The sequence below is a fragment of the Dreissena polymorpha genome, chromosome 7 (genome assembly GCF_020536995.1).
Source record: "Dreissena polymorpha isolate Duluth1 chromosome 7, UMN_Dpol_1.0, whole genome shotgun sequence".
Lineage (NCBI taxonomy): Eukaryota > Metazoa > Mollusca > Bivalvia > Myida > Dreissenidae > Dreissena > Dreissena polymorpha.
The window spans coordinates 63652602-63673222 of record NC_068361.1 but is presented as its reverse complement, the minus strand read 5'-3'; the positions used below and the strand labels follow the sequence as shown (position 1 = coordinate 63673222).

The 20621-nt window shown below is 38.7% G+C and overlaps 1 protein-coding gene across 1 annotated transcript in view; it reads left to right on the top strand.

The window, feature by feature from the left end:
• LOC127837894 (laminin subunit gamma-1-like) overlaps positions 1–20621 on the top strand; it is a 59129-nt gene that overhangs the window by 32707 nt on the left and 5801 nt on the right. Inside the window, exons 7-25 of the mRNA XM_052365342.1 lie at positions 396–503; positions 1900–2036; positions 2541–2666; positions 4126–4295; positions 4655–4787; positions 6180–6407; positions 7574–7759; positions 8313–8442; positions 8918–9030; positions 9471–9617; positions 10393–10545; positions 11549–11686; positions 13658–13849; positions 14831–14990; positions 16178–16327; positions 17596–17733; positions 18179–18356; positions 19210–19332; positions 20200–20314. Coding sequence (XP_052221302.1) covers positions 396–503; positions 1900–2036; positions 2541–2666; positions 4126–4295; positions 4655–4787; positions 6180–6407; positions 7574–7759; positions 8313–8442; positions 8918–9030; positions 9471–9617; positions 10393–10545; positions 11549–11686; positions 13658–13849; positions 14831–14990; positions 16178–16327; positions 17596–17733; positions 18179–18356; positions 19210–19332; positions 20200–20314 — 2825 coding nt within the window. The remainder of the gene's footprint in view (positions 1–395; positions 504–1899; positions 2037–2540; positions 2667–4125; positions 4296–4654; positions 4788–6179; positions 6408–7573; positions 7760–8312; positions 8443–8917; positions 9031–9470; positions 9618–10392; positions 10546–11548; positions 11687–13657; positions 13850–14830; positions 14991–16177; positions 16328–17595; positions 17734–18178; positions 18357–19209; positions 19333–20199; positions 20315–20621) is intronic.

Genomic DNA, 20621 nt, shown 5'->3' with positions numbered 1-20621 from the left:
CTTATATACATTACATAAGGGTCAAATTTTCATTTACAATTTAAGTAATTTTCTTCATAAAAGAAATACATAAAGCCAAATGAATTGTACTATAAGTATGATCATGTGAAAAATATCTTCTTAATTAAAACAGTGTTAAAATTATTTAAAGTTGTTAGATATTTTACCAAAAGGAACACTTAGTTTTTCCTTATAGGTTTCTTTGTTTTCAATCTTTTGAATTTGAAGTTGTATTGAAATTTAGCTTGACAGGACTGTACAAATTCGGTAAACTCAACAAAGATTTGTCCTTTCCCTAAGTGTTGCTTCCATCACACCCCTGATCATAACTGTATGATGCCACGATGGAAGGAACCAGTATTGTTGACATACTGTCTCATTTCTGTTGTTTTCAGACCGTGTGGTTGTGTAGCAGATGGTAGTCGTGACAACAAGCCTCAGTGCAACTCTCAGACAGGGGCGTGTGTGTGCAAGGACTTCGTAGAGGGACAGAACTGTGACAGGTCGGTATAATAATTCCTTTATAGCCTATAGCTATTTTCTCTCTCTTTTTCTCTCCCTATATAAGACAAATTGAAATTGCACCAAATATATACGAGATTAAAGAGTCTGATTATATCCTTAATTAATTTTGACCCCTTCGTATATCAAGTTATTGAAAAATACGAAGCAAAATGTCTTATAGTCATTATACTTTATTGTCTTAAATTAAATTCTTAGAATGTGATATAGAGAATAGTAGCCTATAATGCAATTATTTTTAATGAAGTCTATCTAATATAGTTATTACTATTATAGATTATTACGGAAAGAGCCATCTTTGTTAGTTGAATAAAATGTCTACCTGTTATGAGTATTGTTTTAACCTCAATTTATTTTATATAAACTCTGCTGAAATAAATATTTATATTATCATGTAAGGTATTTCAACACAGGGTAAGCAAGCTTGATTGTCATTTTGTCCCTGAGTAAATATTACTTTTTATGCTCCCCCAAAATAAATTTTTGGGGGAGCATATAGTCGCCGCTTCGTCTGTCCGTTCGTGCACAATTTTTGTCTGGCTATTTCTCAGCAACTAATGACCGGAATTCAATGAAACTTTATGGGAAGCTTCACTACCAAGAGGAGATGTGCCAATAATCAGCGGGTTCTGGTCGGATTATTTTTCACAGAGTTATGGCCCTTTGAAATTTTCCATTAACTGTACATATAGTGCAATTCGTGTCCGGGCTACTTCTCAGCAACTGATGACCGGAATTCAATGAAACTGTATGGGAAGCTTCACTCCCAAGAGGAGATGTGCATATTATCAGCCTGTTCTTGTCGGATGACTTCACAGATTTATGGCCCTTTGAAATTTTCCATTGTACATATAGTGCAATTTTTTTCCGAGCTATTTCTCAGCAACTTATTAAGGGAATTCAATGAAACTTCATGGGAAGCTTCACTACCAACAGGAGATGTGCATATTATCAGCCGGTTATGGTCGGATGATTTTTCACAGAGTTATGGCCCTTTGAAATCTTCTATAAACTGTATATATAGTGCAATTCTTGTCCGGGCTATTTCTCCCCAACAACTGGCTGGAATTCAATGAAGCTTTATGGGAAGCTTAACTACCTTGAGGAGATGCGCATGTTATGTGTGGGTTCTGGTTAGATGATTTATTTATTTAGAGAGTTATGGCCCTTTGAAATTTTAAGTTGCTAAACCATCTATCGTATTATTTTGTCCAAAGTTATGCCCCTCAAGACGTTTCCTTTTATCTGAATATATAGTGCAATATTGTGACAAAAAAGCCTTTGGGGAGCATCACCCGTCTCTGACGGTTTCTTGTTTGTATTTATAAAATGTTTGTAGGCTACAATGCACTATGTTGATATCTGTTCTATATTCAGGTGCAAGCCAGGTTACTTTGGTCTGGATGGTGCCAACCCGTACGGCTGCGTGTCATGTTTCTGCTACGGGCACTCTTCCATCTGCACGGTTGCCACTGGATACTCACCGCGGTCCATTATCACTGACTTTGAAACAGGTACACACGAGCTGTTTGATATGAATTCGGAGGATTCCCGTGTTTTTAAGTAGATACCTGTAATCATGATACATAAGATGAACAGCAGTATTGATTTTCAGAAGCAATAAGGGGGGACTCTTTATTTTCATTTTAACTACGATTTCGGAGATTTTTATTTAAGTGTTCAAAATGCGAACTTTCCAGCAAGGCATTTTGTTATCAGAACTAATGAAATGAGTGCCTTAATATGAGCCTTGTTCTGGGACCAATGATCTTAATGGTCAGTGCACAAAGTGTTGTCCCAGATTAGCTTGTTTAGTCTGCACAACCTAATCAGGGACGACATTATTTGCCTGAACTGGATTTTTGTGTAGAATATAGATCTACTTCATTTGTTCAGGCTGCTTTGTACAGGCTAATCTTGGATAACACTTAAAGCACATACACAAGCATAAAGCCCTTTTTAAAATCCAAAACGAGACGGATTTCTATGCTCATCTTTAAATTTGCTTTATTTTCCAGGCAAGCAGGGCTGGACAGGCCTAGACAGGGGCAACAACCCCATTGAGACGCAGTACAACGGCATCCTTCAGAACCTGGGTATCTCAGCTCCCAATAACAACCCCATGGTTTACTTCTCTGCACCAGGTTGGTGTCACTTCAATGTCAAGTGTTTAATGTTAATAGTAAAAATATGTGTCCTTGTCTATCCCATAATATTGTCATGTATTTTGTGAAAGAATCTGGCACAAATTGTCATCATATAAGTACAACTTTATTGCATTCACCAACTACAGTTAAACCATTAAATTTCGTGTGGTACGAATTTTCGTGGATTTCGTTGTTCCGCTGAACCACAAATTCAAGTACCAACGATTATTTTTACATTTTTAATCCGAAATCGGTCCTTTCCGAATGTCATTGCCGATATTCTCTATTGTTTTCGGTTATCTGAGATATTTGATTGAGATATGCTAGGTAATACAATATGTTGTTTTCTTGATAAGTGTTTGAGTAATATTACTTTTTAAATCAAGCATGGAATTTAAACTGTACATCAACGATTGTTCTTATACGTGACGTCGTCAAATTAACAGTTTGCAGATTTATCACATATGTCAATTAGTGCCAATTAAAGTTAAAAGAGACATAACGGTTTTCACACCTGTATTTTGGGACCTTATTACTCAATTGTCACTACTAGAGGACCGATTGAGCAGAGAATTGCAAATATTGTCAAAACAACATTGATGGTAATTAGCCAGCGGGGACCCACAAGATCGCCGCTTATTCGCTCTTATCGACAATTATTGGCAACACTTTCATGCTTCAGTGCACATTAATCACAAGCCTTGCTGTCAACACACACTATCAGATTATTCTTCGTTATTTCTCTGGTTGTCTAAGAAAAGTTTAATTATTATGACTGTCAATCTTCCCCGAAAATTTGAAATCCACGAAATTACGTGTCAACAAATTAGTTGTTTTTTATTTAACCACGAAATTTCATACCGACGAATTTCTATACCTTTATAGAATTTTGCTTACTTAAAGTGATATTATGGGCATCTAACAGTTTATAGGTGTCTATCGCAACCGTTGTTTATTTGTTGTGTTTTCACTTCATATACACTTATATTTGTTAATGCAGCATCAACTTAACAAGACAATATCCAGGAAAAAGAAAAATAATGCATTGGAATATCAACCGTACTTTCGTTTTGACAACTGACGACAAATGATTCGATTTACGATGTGCATCTAAATGTAATTTTAGTGCAGATTTGTTCATACGACACAAAGACACTATTTTGTTTTAAGGATTATTTCGGCTTAAAGGACTCACCAGTCATGTAAAATATCGAATGTAATATTATTATTTTTTTAAACAACTGGTTGCAAGATGAGTTTAGATAATTGGTCAGTAACCACATTTTAACTTAATCGTTTGACCTGTTAATTCTTTTCAGCTCAATTCAACAGTGAAAAATGCCCATAATATCTCTTTAAGGTCACTCAAATTTGGCGCCTGAAGTTTGTGTATTGTGTTAGTTAATTGTGTCAGGACATATTTACGCACATGCATTAATCCCAGTTTTTATTTCAGCGCGCTACTTAGGTGATCAGCGTTTTAGCTACAACCAGTTCCTCTCATTCAAACTGCGTATTGGGGAGGAGCAGGCAGCCCCTTCCATCATTGACTTGATAATAGAGGGTTCCGGCCAGCAGATCTCCATACCATTCTACTACCAGAAGAACCCCACCCCTGGTCTGCAGGTCAGTGCTTAGGTTTCCCATTTTCCAAAAATTACAGTGTCTTACAGGCTGTTTCCCAATGGCAAAAAATAACATTTTTTCCTAAAAATCTGACCAAAATTCTCTAGAAAAGATGGCAAGTATTTTTAATGAACCCAATAACTGGTTTATTGACTTTATTATGCGGCCATATTATTCCGTAGCATTTCATAAAATAAGTTAAAAAATGCAGATAAACATGCACTTAAAATCAATTCTAATACTGATATTTATAATCGTGTTAATAATGTTTCATTTTTCCCAATTTAATGGTAAATCCCTCTATTATCTCCAATCCAAAAGACAGGCTGTAAAATGTAAAGCAAACAAAATCACTGCAGGTGGAGACCTTCAGGTTCCGGTTGAACGAGCTTCCCGAATATCAGTGGCATCCCAGACTCACTGCTGAGACCTTCATCTCCATACTGGCTAACATCACAGCTATTAAAATACGTGGAACATACAATAACGAAGGTACTTTCATTTTGTCATTTACATATGCTGCAAAAATATTTGCTAAAAATGTACATGTACGTGAAAATGTATGTTAATTTTGCTGTTTCCTGCAAGATATTATTATCCCCCGTCAAAGGCAGATGGATTTTGTTTTGGCGTTGTCCGTCCGTCTTTCGGTCCGTCCGTTTAGCCATATCTTGGAAGTGCTTTGGCGGATTTTATTGAAACTTTGTATGAGTATATATATGGATAAGAGAATGATGCACGCCAAAGGGCATTGTACACCATATGTTAATAACGGAGTTATGGCCCTTTGTACCTTGAAAAAATGCTTTTTTTGTGTGTCCAGAGCCATATCTTGGAAGTGCTTTGGCGGATTTCATTGAAACTTGGTATGGGTATGTATATCAATTAGAGGATGATGCATGCATAACGGCATTGTACACCATCTGTTAATAATGGAGTTATGGCCCTTTGTATCTTGAAAAAATGCTGTTTTTATTGTCAAATATAACACTTTTGTGTCCAGAAGCATATTTGCGGGGGATATCAATTCAACGAATTTGCTTGTTTTAAGTGCCCCGCCATGAAGTTGAAGAGGGTTATGGTTTCCGGGATACCCTTTGTTAGTCTCTCTGTTACTCTTTTGTGTCTGCTTGATATTTCCTATATCCCTTAAGGGTCGAGGGTTTCATGAAACTTGTCTTAATTGTTTTGCACATTGATAAATGTACAGAGGCAACGTCAGTTATAACAGTTCAAGGTGAAGATAAAAAGTTTGAACTTTCATTTCATATCTGTTATACTTTTTGACGGGTTTTCATGAAACAAATGGTTAGGATATTGATGCGATATGTAAAAGGCATGTCAGTCATTCTGGCTTAAGGTCAAGGTCACACTTTAAAGTTAAAAGGTTTCAGTCTCCAAATTGTTATCTACTCGTATGCATTGGAAGGATTTGCATGACATTCAGCTCACATGTATATGGTATTGAGATGATATGCAAAGGTCTTGAGTCAGTCATACAAAAGGTCAAAAGTCTCACTTTTAGGTCAAAAGTGGTAGCATCCATTGTTGTGCCCACTTCATATTCCCTATTCACTTTGAATGTGTGTTTTTTGTAAATATGTACTTAAAACCTTTAATGCAAACACAAGGTGAATGTCACACTTGTAGATTGAATGTTTGAGCGTGTACAACAGTCTTCAATGAAGCCTCACAATATGCTCATGATGAGCTTTTGTGATCGCCTTTTGTGCGCGGTACGTCGTCAACGTATGCCTTGTAAACACTTTCGAGGCCTTATTTATTGTCCGATCATCATGATACTTAGTCAAAATTTGACCTAATGGCTATAGTAAAACCTTGTTATCACTCTTGTACATGTGAACTCCATTCTCTCATCCTTAGGTGTTGGATTCATCGATGACATTCAGCTGGACACTGCCCGGCGCGGTTTCAACGGAGAAGCAGAAGCAAAGTGGGTGGAGAGTTGCACATGTCCAGAGGGATATATCGGTCAGTTCTGTGAGTCCTGTGCCCCGGGATACAAGCGTGATCCTGCTTTTGGCGGCCCCTTTGCCAGCTGCGTGCCGTGTGAATGCAATGGTCACAGTGAACAGTGTGACCCCAGATCGGGTAAATTATTTTTAGTGATTTACTTGTGTTCAGGTTTTGTTTGTTGGAGTTTCACTGTATTAAATTCTAATGGGTAAAATTTTTCTAGCTTTACAGTTTTTTTATACCTCCACAAAGGGTATATAGGAGTGAGCTTGTTCTGTTGGTTTGTCAGTCGGTCCGTTTTAAGTGTCCACTCTCTATTTCAAGTAGTTTTCATCCGATCTTCACCAAACTTGGTCAGAAGTTGTATCTACATGATGTCTAGGCCAAGTTTGAACATGGGCGTGTCGGGTCAAAAACTAGGTCACAGGGTCACTTAGTGCGTTTTAAACATTCAGCATGTAGTCCGCTCTCTATTTAAAGTATTTTACATTCGATCTTCACCAAACTTGGTCAGAAGTTGTATCTAGATGATCTTAAGGCATAGTTGGAACATGGGCCTTGCCGGGTCAAAAACTAGGTCACGGGGTCACTTAGTGCGTTTTTTAACATTCAGCATGGTGTCCTCTCTCTTTTTCAAGTAGTTTTCATCCTGTCTTCACCAAACTTGGTCAGAAGTTTTATCTAGATGATCGGAAGGCCAAGTTCGAACATGGGTCATGCCAGAGAAAAAACTAGGTCACAGGTTCACTTAGTACGTTTTACACATTAAGCATGGTGTCCGCTCTCTATTTCAAGTAGTTTAAATCCGATCTTCGCCACACTTGGTCAGAAGTTGTATCTAGATGATGTGTAGGTCAAGTTCGAACAAGGTCACGGGGTCACTTAGTGTGTTTTAAACCTCACCATGTTGTCCGCTCTATAATTCTAGTAGTTTTTATCCAATCTTCACCAAAATTATTCAGAAGTTGTATCTAGATGATGTCTAGGTCAAGTTTGAATATGGGTCATGCCGGGTCAAAAACTAGGTCACGGAATATCGTAGTGCATGATCTTAGATCTTCACCAAACTTGGTCAGAAGTTTTATGGAGATGATCTTAAGGCCAAGTTAGAACATGGGCCTTTCTGGGTCAAAACTAGGTCAAGGGGTCACTTTGTGCGTTTTAAAAATTGAGCATGGTGTCTGCTGTTTTTTGTGAGACGACATGCAAAATATTATGTGTCAATGCGGCATGTGGGAGTATTTTTCACGTCTGTTACAAAGCTCTAGTATTTTTACAATTTCATCTGTGGTTCCTTGCAGGTCGCTGTATCTGCAACCACAACACAGAGGGGGACCAGTGCCAGCTCTGTGCCGAGGGTTACTATGGTGACGCCAGGAAAGGGATGCCAGACGACTGCAAGCCCTGTCCGTGCCCAGGACAGGGCCCATGTGTACAGCTGTCTGGTGGGGAGGTTGTGTGTACAGACTGCCAGGAGGGATATGGAGGTGAGAGTTTTCCCTTGCCTTGCAGATTTAAAGATATGGATCACTGCTTATGAATTTTGTTCAAAGGTGCACAATTTGTAAATTACAATAAGGGAAATAAATATTCATGCATGAAATGTATTTCATTTCTTTTCATAGTATTAATTATCAGTATAATACTGTTAAGAAAGAAATATGAAAGATATTTTTGTCCCCTACCAATTTCAACGGAGGGGACTTATGATTTGCTCTCTGTGTGTCCGTCAGTCTGTGAGTCTTCCACACTTCTGGATCCTGCGATAACTTTAAAAGTTCTTCATATTTTTTCATGAAACTTGAAACATGGATAGATCGCAATATGGACATTATGCACGCCATTTCATTTTGTTCCCACGACATTAATTCTGGTTGCTATGGCAACAAATCTATAAAAAAATATGACAATGATGGAGCTCGTAGGGGACATATATTGCTTGGCAATAGTCTTGTTATTTAAAATTTTAGGCTATAAAATTACATGCTACTAATACTGTAACAGAACTTTAGTATTAACTAATTAATCGCTACGTTACAGGCAATCTATGTGACATTTGTCTGGACGGATATTTCGGGGACCCGAAGGGCTGGTTTGGAACAGAGCGACCTTGCATGGAGTGTGACTGCAACACCAACATCGACCCCAACGCCATCGGTAACTGTAACAGGTACAGGCTCAAACATGTGGCGCTTATTTCTACATTTGATGTCTCAGGCTCCCTTTGGTTGTTTTGTTTAGCTGTTAATAGTATTTGAGTTGAGTAATTTTTGAGTAATTTCTCGGCAATCGTTTAACCCACTCATGCCCACTTCCTGGTTAGCTGGTTAACCAACTCACACTTTTCCTGGAATAGCTGATTTACCTGTTTGATGTACCATACTTATGCCAGTCACTGATGACTGCCCTATGTTCATCAGAGGTAAGAGAAGAATGTTCATAGAAATAAACCACAATTATTGAGGCCCAGCCCATCACAGTTGTCACGCATTTTTATTATCTAAAAGCATTTTCACAGTTTCTGTGCAGATTCAACACTTTGGAATATTTTAATTAATCTGTAAGAATGTGATGTTTTTCTCAATGTATGTTTGGATCTTTAGTGTTCACATATTATCCTACATATTTCTATTGTTCTTCCTCAGGACCACTGGAGAATGCAGGAAGTGTATCTACAACACCGCAGGCTTCTCCTGTGACAATTGCCTGCCCAACTACTTTGGAGACCCTCTCGCAGACGAGAAAGGAAATTGTAAAGGTAAGCTGTAAGTGAATAACCAACACAATGACGAAGGGGCAGCAGTGAACATGGATTACATCAGCTGCATAGTTTACGAATAGTATATGGTATTAGTGATAGCATATGATCATGTTACAGTTAGTTCTGTTTATTCATTATGCACTGGCAATATTTTCTATCAATTGAAGACGCATTTTGTGTGAACTAACTAAGGTGCCTCATTATGTTCCATGTCTAATATGTAAAAGAGGCATCATGTTTAGCAACAGTTTTGAACAACTGGTACATACATGCTGTTCTTACTGTTCACATTCTGTGTTGCAAACAACACTTTTTAATGTGGCCTGTTATATATTGCAAGGCCATCTGTGTAATGTGAACACATTTTACTTATATAATTTCCTCGGAATAGTTTATTTTATCATTAGCATATTGAACATCTGTTCTACCCATGTCAGCGTGTAACTGCTACCCCCCTGGCACGGAGAGTGTGGGCGTGTTGTCCTGCAACCCACAGACAGGAGACTGTCCCTGCCTGCCCAATGTGAAGGGACGCCAGTGTAACCAATGTGAGGTCGGATACTGGAACCTGGAGAGCGGCCAAGGTACGTGTACAGTTGTATTTGAGACTTGCTGTGATAAAAATGAGATTAATTCATGTACGTGAAGTGTCGTCCCTGATAAACCTGTCTGCACAGGCTTATCAGGGACAAAATTTTCCGCTTTTATTGTATATATGTCTTTTAAAGGAAGTCTCTTCTTAGTTTAAAATACAGCGTTGGCAAAAAGTCTCTTCCAGATTAGCCTGTTCCAATTACACAGGCTAATCTGGGACAACAGTTAACGCACAACAATTAACGCACAACAATTAAGCCCAGTTTTACCACAACAAGGCTTATTTATTTACTTACGAACCTGTTCGTTATTGGGAAGTATCATCAATTTTAAAAGATAATTCAATGTGCTGTAAAAGATTTTACTGATTCACTTTTACTTCTGTCTTTTTAATCCCACAATGATACTATAAATGGCTGAACAATTCACCTAACACTCTTCAAATATCATAATTTAATTCTTAGACAACATGAATAAACAATATGTGGTTACATTTGTGATTCTGTTGTTTAGACATGATTCTGTTATTAATTTTGGCTATCTGACTTTGACAATTTTATAATTTGTTTTAATTTTTGTTAAAAAACAAACAAACATGTATTACTCATATAATTTAGAGAATCACAAAACAACAGTGGAGGATCACATTATGAAGAAGAACAATACAAACTGTTTTTATCAGCCCATAAGAAATCAATTAAATAGAAAGGTATTTCTATATTATTTGTACTCACCAATCAATAACTAATCTGATATCTCTGCCAGGTTGTGAGGCGTGTATGTGTGATCCTATCGGTTCCCTAAATACCACCTGTCACCTGGGTACCGGTCAGTGCCAGTGTAAACCAGGGGTCACTGGAAGAAAGTGTGACCAGTGTGACCGCTTCTTCTTTGGATTTTCAACTGTAGGCTGTACAGGTGAGCTCAAATAGTGTTTCAATGTTTTCACTGATTTCCAATATTTTAGCTCTACTTTTCACCGATTAATCCAAGGAATACTTTGTAAGACTATGAAAAGGAGAAAACATAAATATAGTGTTCATGTATAGCTCACCTTAGCACAACCTGGTCCAAATGAGGCCATTTTTTTTACCCAATATTAATTAAATATTTGAACATTTGTTTTGATTTCTCTTCAGAGTGAGGTATGATTGAAAAAAATGGCTTCCATAATCCCGGGCAGTTTTCCTTATCTGGTCTTAGGAAAATAATTTGAAGATTCTACAAATTACATTTGTTGCTACAAATCACATTTGTTACCCGCTCATTATTAAACTGTTTAAGATTATTTTTTTTATGAGTTGTTATGATATCTGTACTGATTTAAAAATGATTATGGTTTATAAAAAAAATCATAGCACTTTTATTGACACCTTGTGAACACTACCTGCTTGAAACAGCTCAGTTTCTTTGAGTCCCAGGTGAGATTCTTGGGGCATTTGGCCCCCTTGTTTACTTGAGAATCACGTAATTTGACCTGGTCATTAATGATAGCCTGTGAAATTGCAATTTAATAGTTCCTTAATGTAATTACTATTTTTTTTGAAGATTTTAAACAATTAATTTCATGATGACATATGTAAATGAATATTATTCAGCATGCACTTGTGATCCTTTTGTATGTATAATTTCAATGCCAGTTTCTCTAGTATATTTTATGTCAAGTAAGGGCACTTTCAAAATTGTATTGTGAACTAGAATTTATTCTTTTCCTGTTTTGCTCTTAAAAAACTTTGCTTTATGCATGTGCATAAAATATCATCCCAAATAAGCTTGTGCATTCTGCTTTAATGGACTTTTTAATTTTAAGGCTGTCTGTTCTAAAGGAAAATACAATCCAGGCGGGAAGTAATGTCCCTGATTAGCCTTTTCTGACTGCTCAATGGTAATGTCATCTTTATCTATTTATTGCCTGTTTCAGCATGTAACTGTGATCCCGAGGGCTCCCTGGACATGCAGTGTGATGAGAATGGCTACTGCTCCTGTGTGGAAGGAGTGGAGGGCCGACACTGTGACCGGTGTATGGAGAACAAGTACAACATCACTGCAGGCTGTATAGGTGAGTATGGAGAACAAGTACAACATCACTGCAGGCTGTATAGGTGAGTATGGAGAACAAGTACAACATCACTCCAGGCTGTATAGGTGAGTATGAAGAACAAGTATAACATCACTGCAGGCTGTAAAGGTGAGTATGGAGAACAAGTACAACATCACTGCAGGCTGTATAGGTGAGTATGGAGAACAAGTATAACATCACTGCAGGCTGTATAGGTGAGTATGGAGAACAAGTACAACATCACTGCAGGCTGTATAGGTGAGTATGGTGTATGGAGAACAAGTATAACATCACTCCAGGCTGTATAGGTGAGTATGGTGTATGGAGAACAAGTATAACACTACTGCAGGCTGTATAGGTGAGTATGGAGAACAAGTATAACATCACTGCAGGCTGTATAGGTTAGTATGTAGAACAAGTATAACATCACTCCAGGCTGTATAGGTGAGTATGGAGAACAAGTACAACATCACTCCAGGCTGTATAGATGAGTATGGTGTATGGAGAACAAGTATAACATCACTCCAGGCTGTATAGATGAGTATGGTGTTTGTAGAACAAGTATAACATCACTCCAGGCGTTATAGGTGAGTATGGTGTATGGAGAACAAGTATAACATCACTCCAGGCTGTATAGTTGAGTTTGGTGTGTGGAGAACAAGTATAACATCACTCCAGGCTGTAAAGGTGAGTATGGTGTATGGAGAACAAGTATAAAATCACTCCAGGCTGTATAGGTGAGTATGGTGTATGAAGAACAAGTATACCATCACTGCATGCTGTATAGGTGAGTATAGAGAACAAGTATAACATCACTGCAGGCTGTATAGGTGAGTATGGAGAACAAGTATAGCATCACTGCAGGCTGTATAGGTGAGTATGGAGAACAAGTATAACATCACTCCAGGCTGTATAGGTGAGTATGGTGTATCAAGAACAAGTATAACATCGCTTCAGGCTGTAAAGGTGAGTATGGTGTATGGAGAACAAGTATAACATCACTGCAGGCTGTATAGGTGAGTATGGAGAACAAGTATAACATCACTGCAGGCTGTATAGGTGAGTATGGAGAACAAGTATAACATCACTTCAGGCTGTATAGGTGAGTATGGAGAACAAGTATAACATCACTCCAGGCTGTATAGGTGACTATGGAGAACAAGTATAACATCACTCCAGGCTGTATAGGTGAGTATGGAGAACAAATATAACATCACTGCAGGCTGTATAGGTGAGTATGTAGAACAAATATAACATCACTCTAGGCTGTATAGGTGAGTATGGAGAAAAAGTATAACATCACTGCAGGCTGTATAGGTGAGTATGGAGAACAAGTATAACATCGCTGCAGGCTGTATAGGTGAATATGTAGAACAAGTACAACATCACTCCAGGCTGTATAGGTGAGTATGTAGAACAAGTATAACATCACTTCAGGCTGTATAGGTTAATAAAGGGTGGGATTTTGTGATGACAATTGCTGGAGGAAAGACACTCTGTATGTAGAACAAGTTAGTATCACTGCAGGGTGCATTAGCCGTAAAACGCAGGCCAACAGAAGTATCACTGCAGGGTGCATTAGCCGTAAAAAGCAGGCCAACAGATTGCTTAAAAAAAAATTCACAATTCACAGAAACAAGTTAAAAAAAATAAGGTGCACTAAAAGAGGCTTGGTGTTGAGCCTGTTATAGGGCTTTTGTACTATTTTCTGTATGTAAACACTGTTGATTTTCAATGTCCAATTTTCTGCTGTTTTTTTTTTTGAAGTATCAGATTTAATATCAATTAATGGAATCAGTGCAAGGTTAGATACAAAAATCAATCTAATATATCTCTGTAAACATTTGAGCTGACTGCCTTTGGACAAGAAGATATTAGTTAATTACCTGGCATTCAATAGATATACTTCCAGTACAAATTGTGATGCACAATACCTCAACCAGTGTGTAACTTGTACAATCACAATTTCAGATTGTCCCCCCTGCTACAGTCTAGTGCAAGAACGTGTCAACGTTCATCGTGGCAAACTAAGAGAGCTCAGCAACCTCATTGTCAACATCGGCAACGACCCGACGGCCTTCAATGACACCAAGTTCTTGGAGCAGCTTAAGGTTGTGAACGACTCTGTCAATGTCCTATTGAATGATGCACAGGGTGCAGGAAGTAAGTTTACCATTAGCCTTGTTCTGGGAAAACTGGGCTTAATGCATTTGCCGTAAGTGTCATCCCAATTTAATATGTGCAGTTTGCACGGGCTAATCTGTGACAGCACTTTCTGCTTTTATGTAATTTTTCCCTTAAAAGCAGTCTCTTCTAAATGTTAATCCAGTATAAAGGTAAAGTGTTGTCCCTGACAAACTGCACAGGCTTATCTTGGACAACACTTTACACACATGCTTTAAACCCAGTTTTCGGAAAATGTTGCTCACCATTATCAGGCCCTTAGAATGCATTAGGCATAATTTACAAAGCTTTAAAAGGCCTGGGTTGTATCTTAAATGTCATGAACAATATAAAATTATGAATAAACATGTGCTAATTTGTTAAGTGGTAACTAAAAACATGCCTTTGTCCTGCATTTTCAAAATTGTGTTTATGATATATTTTCTGTGTCTGAAGGAGTGCGTTGTGGTTTGGACTCAACATGACTTCCATTTATCCATGTTTGCTGGCTAGCTCAGTTTATAGAGTGCTGGATGACATATCTGAAGACTTTGGATTAAATTTTTTAACCTGAGCCTTTGGTTGGGATTGTTCATGCAATCATTTCCAAAACCAGTCTACCTCTAAATCAAGGCGGTCCTTGTCAGTTACCTTGTCTGTAATATTGGTTTACCAGATTACCCTGCAAAAAGGTGAGTAGATTAATAAAGCCCTGTTATATGATTGAAATAGAGTTGAAAATGGTAACACATACCGCTGTATGTTTTGGTCAAAGTTGGCAGAATTCCCTATCTCAAAACGTACATATTCTACCCAAATGACTGTTTAAAATTCCCAGCAACAACAATTTCCCAATTTGAGTCCAAACAACGCAATTGTTCCAAATCCAAAGGGCCCCGGCTACATTCCAAAAATGGTGAAAAAAATATACCAAACACAAGAAAACAAATACAAGCAAACAATACATTGTTCCCTGTGCAGGTGACAATGGCACGATAGGTCAGCAGCTGGAGAAGCTAAAAGAGAACATCCTGGAGGTGTTGAACCGGTGTGGAGAGGTGACCCGGAACATCCTGACAGCAGGGCAGACGGCAGAGGAGAGCCTGGGAGACATCAGTAGTGCTGAGGAGGCTATTAGCAGGTGTGTACTGGAATGGGTGGGGGGTCGGATAGTGTGTGAGAAGAGTTGAAATGTGTAGGAGGAGTTGGCATAGTGTGGAGAGGAGACCGAAACAACCTGACAGACCAGTGTACTGCTGAGGAGAGCAGGGAGATACAATAGTGTTAAGGTGGTTAAAGGAATGTGGGAACAGGGGAGAATAATTATGTGAGAGAAGTTAAAAATGTGGAGTCGTTAGGGGAGGTGTAAAGCATATTAAATTCCCCCTGTACTGAAGAGGATAGTTTGGAAGATACTAAGGTGAAATTTAGCCTGAACGCTTTTTATACCACATTTGCTTGATTAATCAACCAAACATATTTGATTTACTTGATTTGCTTGATTATTATCCCCCGCCATAGGCAGAGGGATATGTTTTGGCGTTTTCCGTCTTTCCGTCCATCCGGAGCGATATCTTGGAAGTGCTTTGGCGGATTTCATTGAAACTTGGTATGAGTATATATATGGACAAGAGGATGATGCACGCCAAATGCCATTGTACACCATCTGTTCATAACAAAGTTATGGCCCTTTGTATCTTGAAAAAATGCTTTTTTGAGTGTCAAATATAACACTTTTGTGTCCAGAAGCATATTTGTGGGGGATATCAATTCAACGAATTTGCTTGTTTAACCTGTATATATGTGTCTTGTTTTGAGAAAATTGGGCATAATGCATGTGCGTAAAGTGTTGTCCCAGATTAGCCTGTGCAGTCCGCACAGGCTAATCAGGGACGACACTTTCCGCTTTTATGGTATTTTTAGTTTCAAGGAAGTCCCTCCTTGCCGAAAATTAAGTTTAGGCGGAAAGTGTTGCGGACTGCACAGGCTAATCTGGGATGACACTTTACGCACATGCATTATGCCATGTTTTCTCAGAACACGACTCATAGCATCCTTTTGAGAAAATTTTGCCAAATGAATGTACTATAAGTATCATCGCAGATTAGTCTGCGCTGGCTTATCAGGGATGACATTTTACGCCTGAAGTGTATTTTCATTTAGAAGAGACTGCCTATAAACACAAAATAACATTAGAGCAGATAGTATTGTCCCTGATTAGCCTGTGAAGACTGCACATTTAATTTGGGACGACACTTTACGCACATGTATTAAGCCAAGTAATTGGAAGATGACATTCCAATGACCTTTGTGTTCTTCCACTATCAGGGCGGAGATGTCCCTGAAGGCTGCAGAAAACTACATTGACACCGAGGGTCAGGCTGCACTACAGAGAGCCAGGGAGGCACTGGAGAAGTTTGGTCAGCAGTCCAGGCAGATGACAGAAATAGCCACCGAGTCCAAACAGCTCTCCATGAGGTGAGATTAGCACATAGTATCCACTACAATTTGTACACTAGTACTGGTTAACCAGGTTACCCACAAAAAGGCATATGTAGGTTTGTTGAGTGCTGTTATATGATTGACAATTCTCTATGTTTGTCCTGCCCTGGCCAATAACTATGTATATGTTACAGCCAACAATAGAGCACTAAGATTAGTGAGATCCTCTTTATATTGCAGCCCTGACCAATAACTTACCCTAATTCTGTGAAAACGAGGCATAATGCATTTGGGTAAAGTGTCGTCCCATATAAGCCTTTGCCGTCTACAAAGGCTGATCAGGGACGACGTTTTCCACCTGTACTAGATTTTCTTTGGAAGAGACCTCTGTCAAACATAAAATCTCTAAAAATGGAAAGTGTCATCCCTGATGAGCCTTTGCAGCTTGCATTTAGCCCTGTTTTCCCAGAGTGAGGCTAATATCTATGTAGATCTTATAAAAGAGTCAGATTTCAAATTAAATCCAAATTAAGTGATCAGTACAACAGTAGGAAATGGACTCAAAGAGTGTTTGAAATAAGCCTAAGGCTTTTGATGCAATTGAGCTAAAATAAATAGGTTTAAAAAAACTACAATAGCTGGTATTTTCCTGAATTTTTATGTCCCCCACTATAGTAGTGGGGGACATATTGTTTTTGCCCTGTCTGTTGGTTGGTCTGTTGGTTGGTTGGTCTGTTTGCGCCAACTTTAACCCTTTGCAATAACTTTTGCTATATTGAATATAGCAACTTGATATTTGGCATGCATGTGTATCTCATGGAGCTGCACATTTTGAGTGGTGAAAGGTCAAGGTCATCCTTCAAGGTCAGAGGTCAAATATATGTGGCCCAAATCGCTTATTTTATCAATACTTTTGCAATATTGAAGATAGCAACTTGATATTTGGCATGCATGTGTATCTCATGGAGCCGCATTTTGAGTGGTGAAAGGTCAAGGTCATCCTTCAAGGTCAAATATATGGGTCAAAATTGCTCATGTAATGTCACTTCTGCAATATTGAAGCTATAGCAATTTTATATTTGAAATGCATGTGTATCTCATTGAGCTGCACATTTTGAATGGTGAAGGGTCAAGGTCAAGGTCATCCTTCAAGGTCAAACGTCATATAGGGGGACATCTTGTTTCACAAAAACATCTTGTTTTTTTATGCTGTTTTTTTCCCCATTGATCCTTTAACGGGACTGAATTGTGAGTGTCCATGTGCTCAAGCCCAGTTTTCTAAGAATGTGTCTGATATGTTCCAGCCAACTTGAGGAAGCCAGGCGTATAGAAATGCTGGGTAAGAAGGCCCTGGAGACATCCAATGAGGCCTTGCGTCTCGCCAGGGAGACCATGCAGATGCCTCAGGACATCAAGAGGGACATAGAGGACTTGAAAAAGAGGTACATACAGCCACTAGCAGTGTAAATGAACCATTTATTGTGACAAGGCAATTCATAAAAGACATATGATAACTGATAATATATACTGACAAAATATGTAACATAATTGACATTGAAACATTGTGCTGCTATTATTGTCCTGGTTTATTTTTCGCAAAAGCTATTTTTAAAGGTGGACATCAATTTGTCAATTTTCGAAACTACTGCACCTGCCATATCTGTCATGACTTTGGTCATTTGCAGACTGCACAGGCTTATCTGTGACGACAATTTACGCACAATTCCTATTTCAGAGCTGATAATGCCAGCAAGTTGTTTAGAGAGTGTCTTCTCTTATTAACCTGTGGGAACTTCACAGGCTTATCTGTGATGATATTTAACGCCTATGTTTCTAGCCAAGTCTTCCCAGAACCAGACTTATGTAAACCCACATTCCCACTTTCAGAGCTGAGGATGCCAGCAAGCTGTATGACCGTACCAAGTTCTTTGCCAACAAGGCCCTGAACATGTCCACGGAGGCGTACAATGAGGCCCTGGACCTGTACAGCCAGGCTGTGTCCCTGCAGGTGCCCTCTGTGAACACACAGCAGCTGGTACTGGAGGCTGACATCATCAAGAAGGAGGTCTCGTAATCTTTACACCATTGGATTTATAATTTGTGTCTTGTTCTGTGAAAATTGGGCAAAACGCATGTGCGTAAAGTATCGTCCCAGATTAGCCTGTGCAGTCTGCACAGGCTAATCAGGGACGACACTTTCCGCTTCAATGGTATTTTTCGTTTAAAGGAAGTCCCTTTTAACCGAAAATCTAGTTTAAGCGGAAAGTGTCGTCCCTGATTAGCCTGACGACACTTTACGCACATGCATTATGCCCAGTTTTCTCAGAATAAGACACATTTTTACACTTATAGATTAAATGCTTTAACATGCATCTTCAGTTAAAAATAGTTTTGAACCTTGCTCGGAGAAAATGGGGTTTAATGCATGTGCATAAAGTGTCCTCCCAGATTAGCCCATGTGGTCCGCACAGGCTAATCAGGGACAACTGTGTTTGCTTAAACTGGACATTCTCTGAGAAGAGACTTCTTTTAAACAAATAATGACATAAAAGCAGAATATGTCTTCCCATATAAGCCTATGTTGACTACCGAGACTAATCTGGGATGACACGTTACACATCATGTTAACCTCAAACATAATATTTCATATCTTTTCTTCCTTTGGCTGTCATGAGTACGTATTGTTTTGGTCTAAACATAAGTCAGTAGACCTTACAAATGTTTATGTCTGTCAGTTGACGTCACTCGGGTCCTGAGCAATCTTTGCCTACTTTGCTTTTTGTCAGTGGTGAATGGGCATACTTATTCCTGGTAATAAACTCGTGAATGTCAGATTTGTGCTCTTCCAAATTACTTAGCTTGCTATTATTTATTCATGTATGTTATGTAACTCCACATTGTTTATGGTTGGTCTGCAGGCTGCCCGTATCAAGAAAGCTGCTTCCGATCTAATGGCTGAGAACCAGAACCTGTTCGAAGAGGCTGCCACTCAACGAGAGGAGGTGCAGAAGCTTCTGGACAGTGGAATTACACACCAACAGGTAAGGAACGTGTCGGGTTTAGCACTAAGGGAAAGTTAAAATACCCACCAACAAGTGAGGAAGCATCTCCCGTATTGCACTCCCAACAGTGGGATCGCCAAACAACAGGTGAGGAAGCATGTCATGGTATTGCTTTTAGGAACAGTGGAATTACCCAGAAACAGGTGAGGATGCATGTCACGGTATTGCTTCTTAGGACAGTGGAATTACTCACCAACATGTGAGGAACCATGTCGCTATATTGCACTCGCAGATAGTAGAATTACCCAATAACAGGTGAGGAAGCATGCAATGGTATTGCACTTATGGACAGTGGAATTGCCCATCAGCAGGTGAGGAGGCATTTTGTCACTATTGCACTTAGGGACAGTGGCATTGCCTAATAAAAGGTGTTTAAGCATGTCATGGTATTTTACTTAGGTACAGTGGAATTATCCACCATCAGTTGAGCACCATTGAAAAAGTTTTACTGCAAGACTGTTAGGGACAGTGGTTAAAGGGATAAATCCCCAACTTACTGCATAGATAAATGCTAGATTTGCAGTCAGAGGCTTATAAGGCAGAAAGTCAAAGCCCTTTAATATCAGGAAAATATTATTTTCTGCTAATGAACATTTTTATTGATGGGCATTTAAATATTTGTTTTTAGATTTCTAAACTTACACAAATATTGACACAATTTTACGGTACAGATTTGAAATAAAAACAGCATTCTTTCATCTTGTGGATTCATTTTGCTTTGTATGAATTTTCTGTACCATATCAGAAATATATTGGAAAACATTCTTCTCAATTGTCAAGATATGCCCAAGAAATTTTACTGTCATTTCAGCCAACAAACAATTGTCTTTTCTTTCCTATCCTCAGCGTGCCGATCTGTTGCTTTCCGAGGTTGATGCTGCTCGGGCCAAGGCTCTGAAAGCCGTGGAAACAGGAGAGGAGACTCTACGCGAGGCCAACGAAACTCTCCAGACTCTGCTAGGTATATAAAATATAGTTATTGGGTATCCATAAAATGAAGTATCTTTTACAAGCTTCAGTTACTTCTATTCATAATTAAAATATATCTCTGGGTAGTTTTTTCAAGTTTAACCCATTTCATTCCGGATACGGCTTTATTATTATCATCCTGATATCAGTTTGTGAAAAATAAATATAAAAGCAAACAAATTCGTTTCTTGCTTTGTGCAGGTCAACCATGTAGGGAAATCATTTTTACAATAATAACTCTGTAACAATGTTAAATTGCTAGGAGACTTGGGTTATGTATAGTCCAGGGAAGCTGTCTG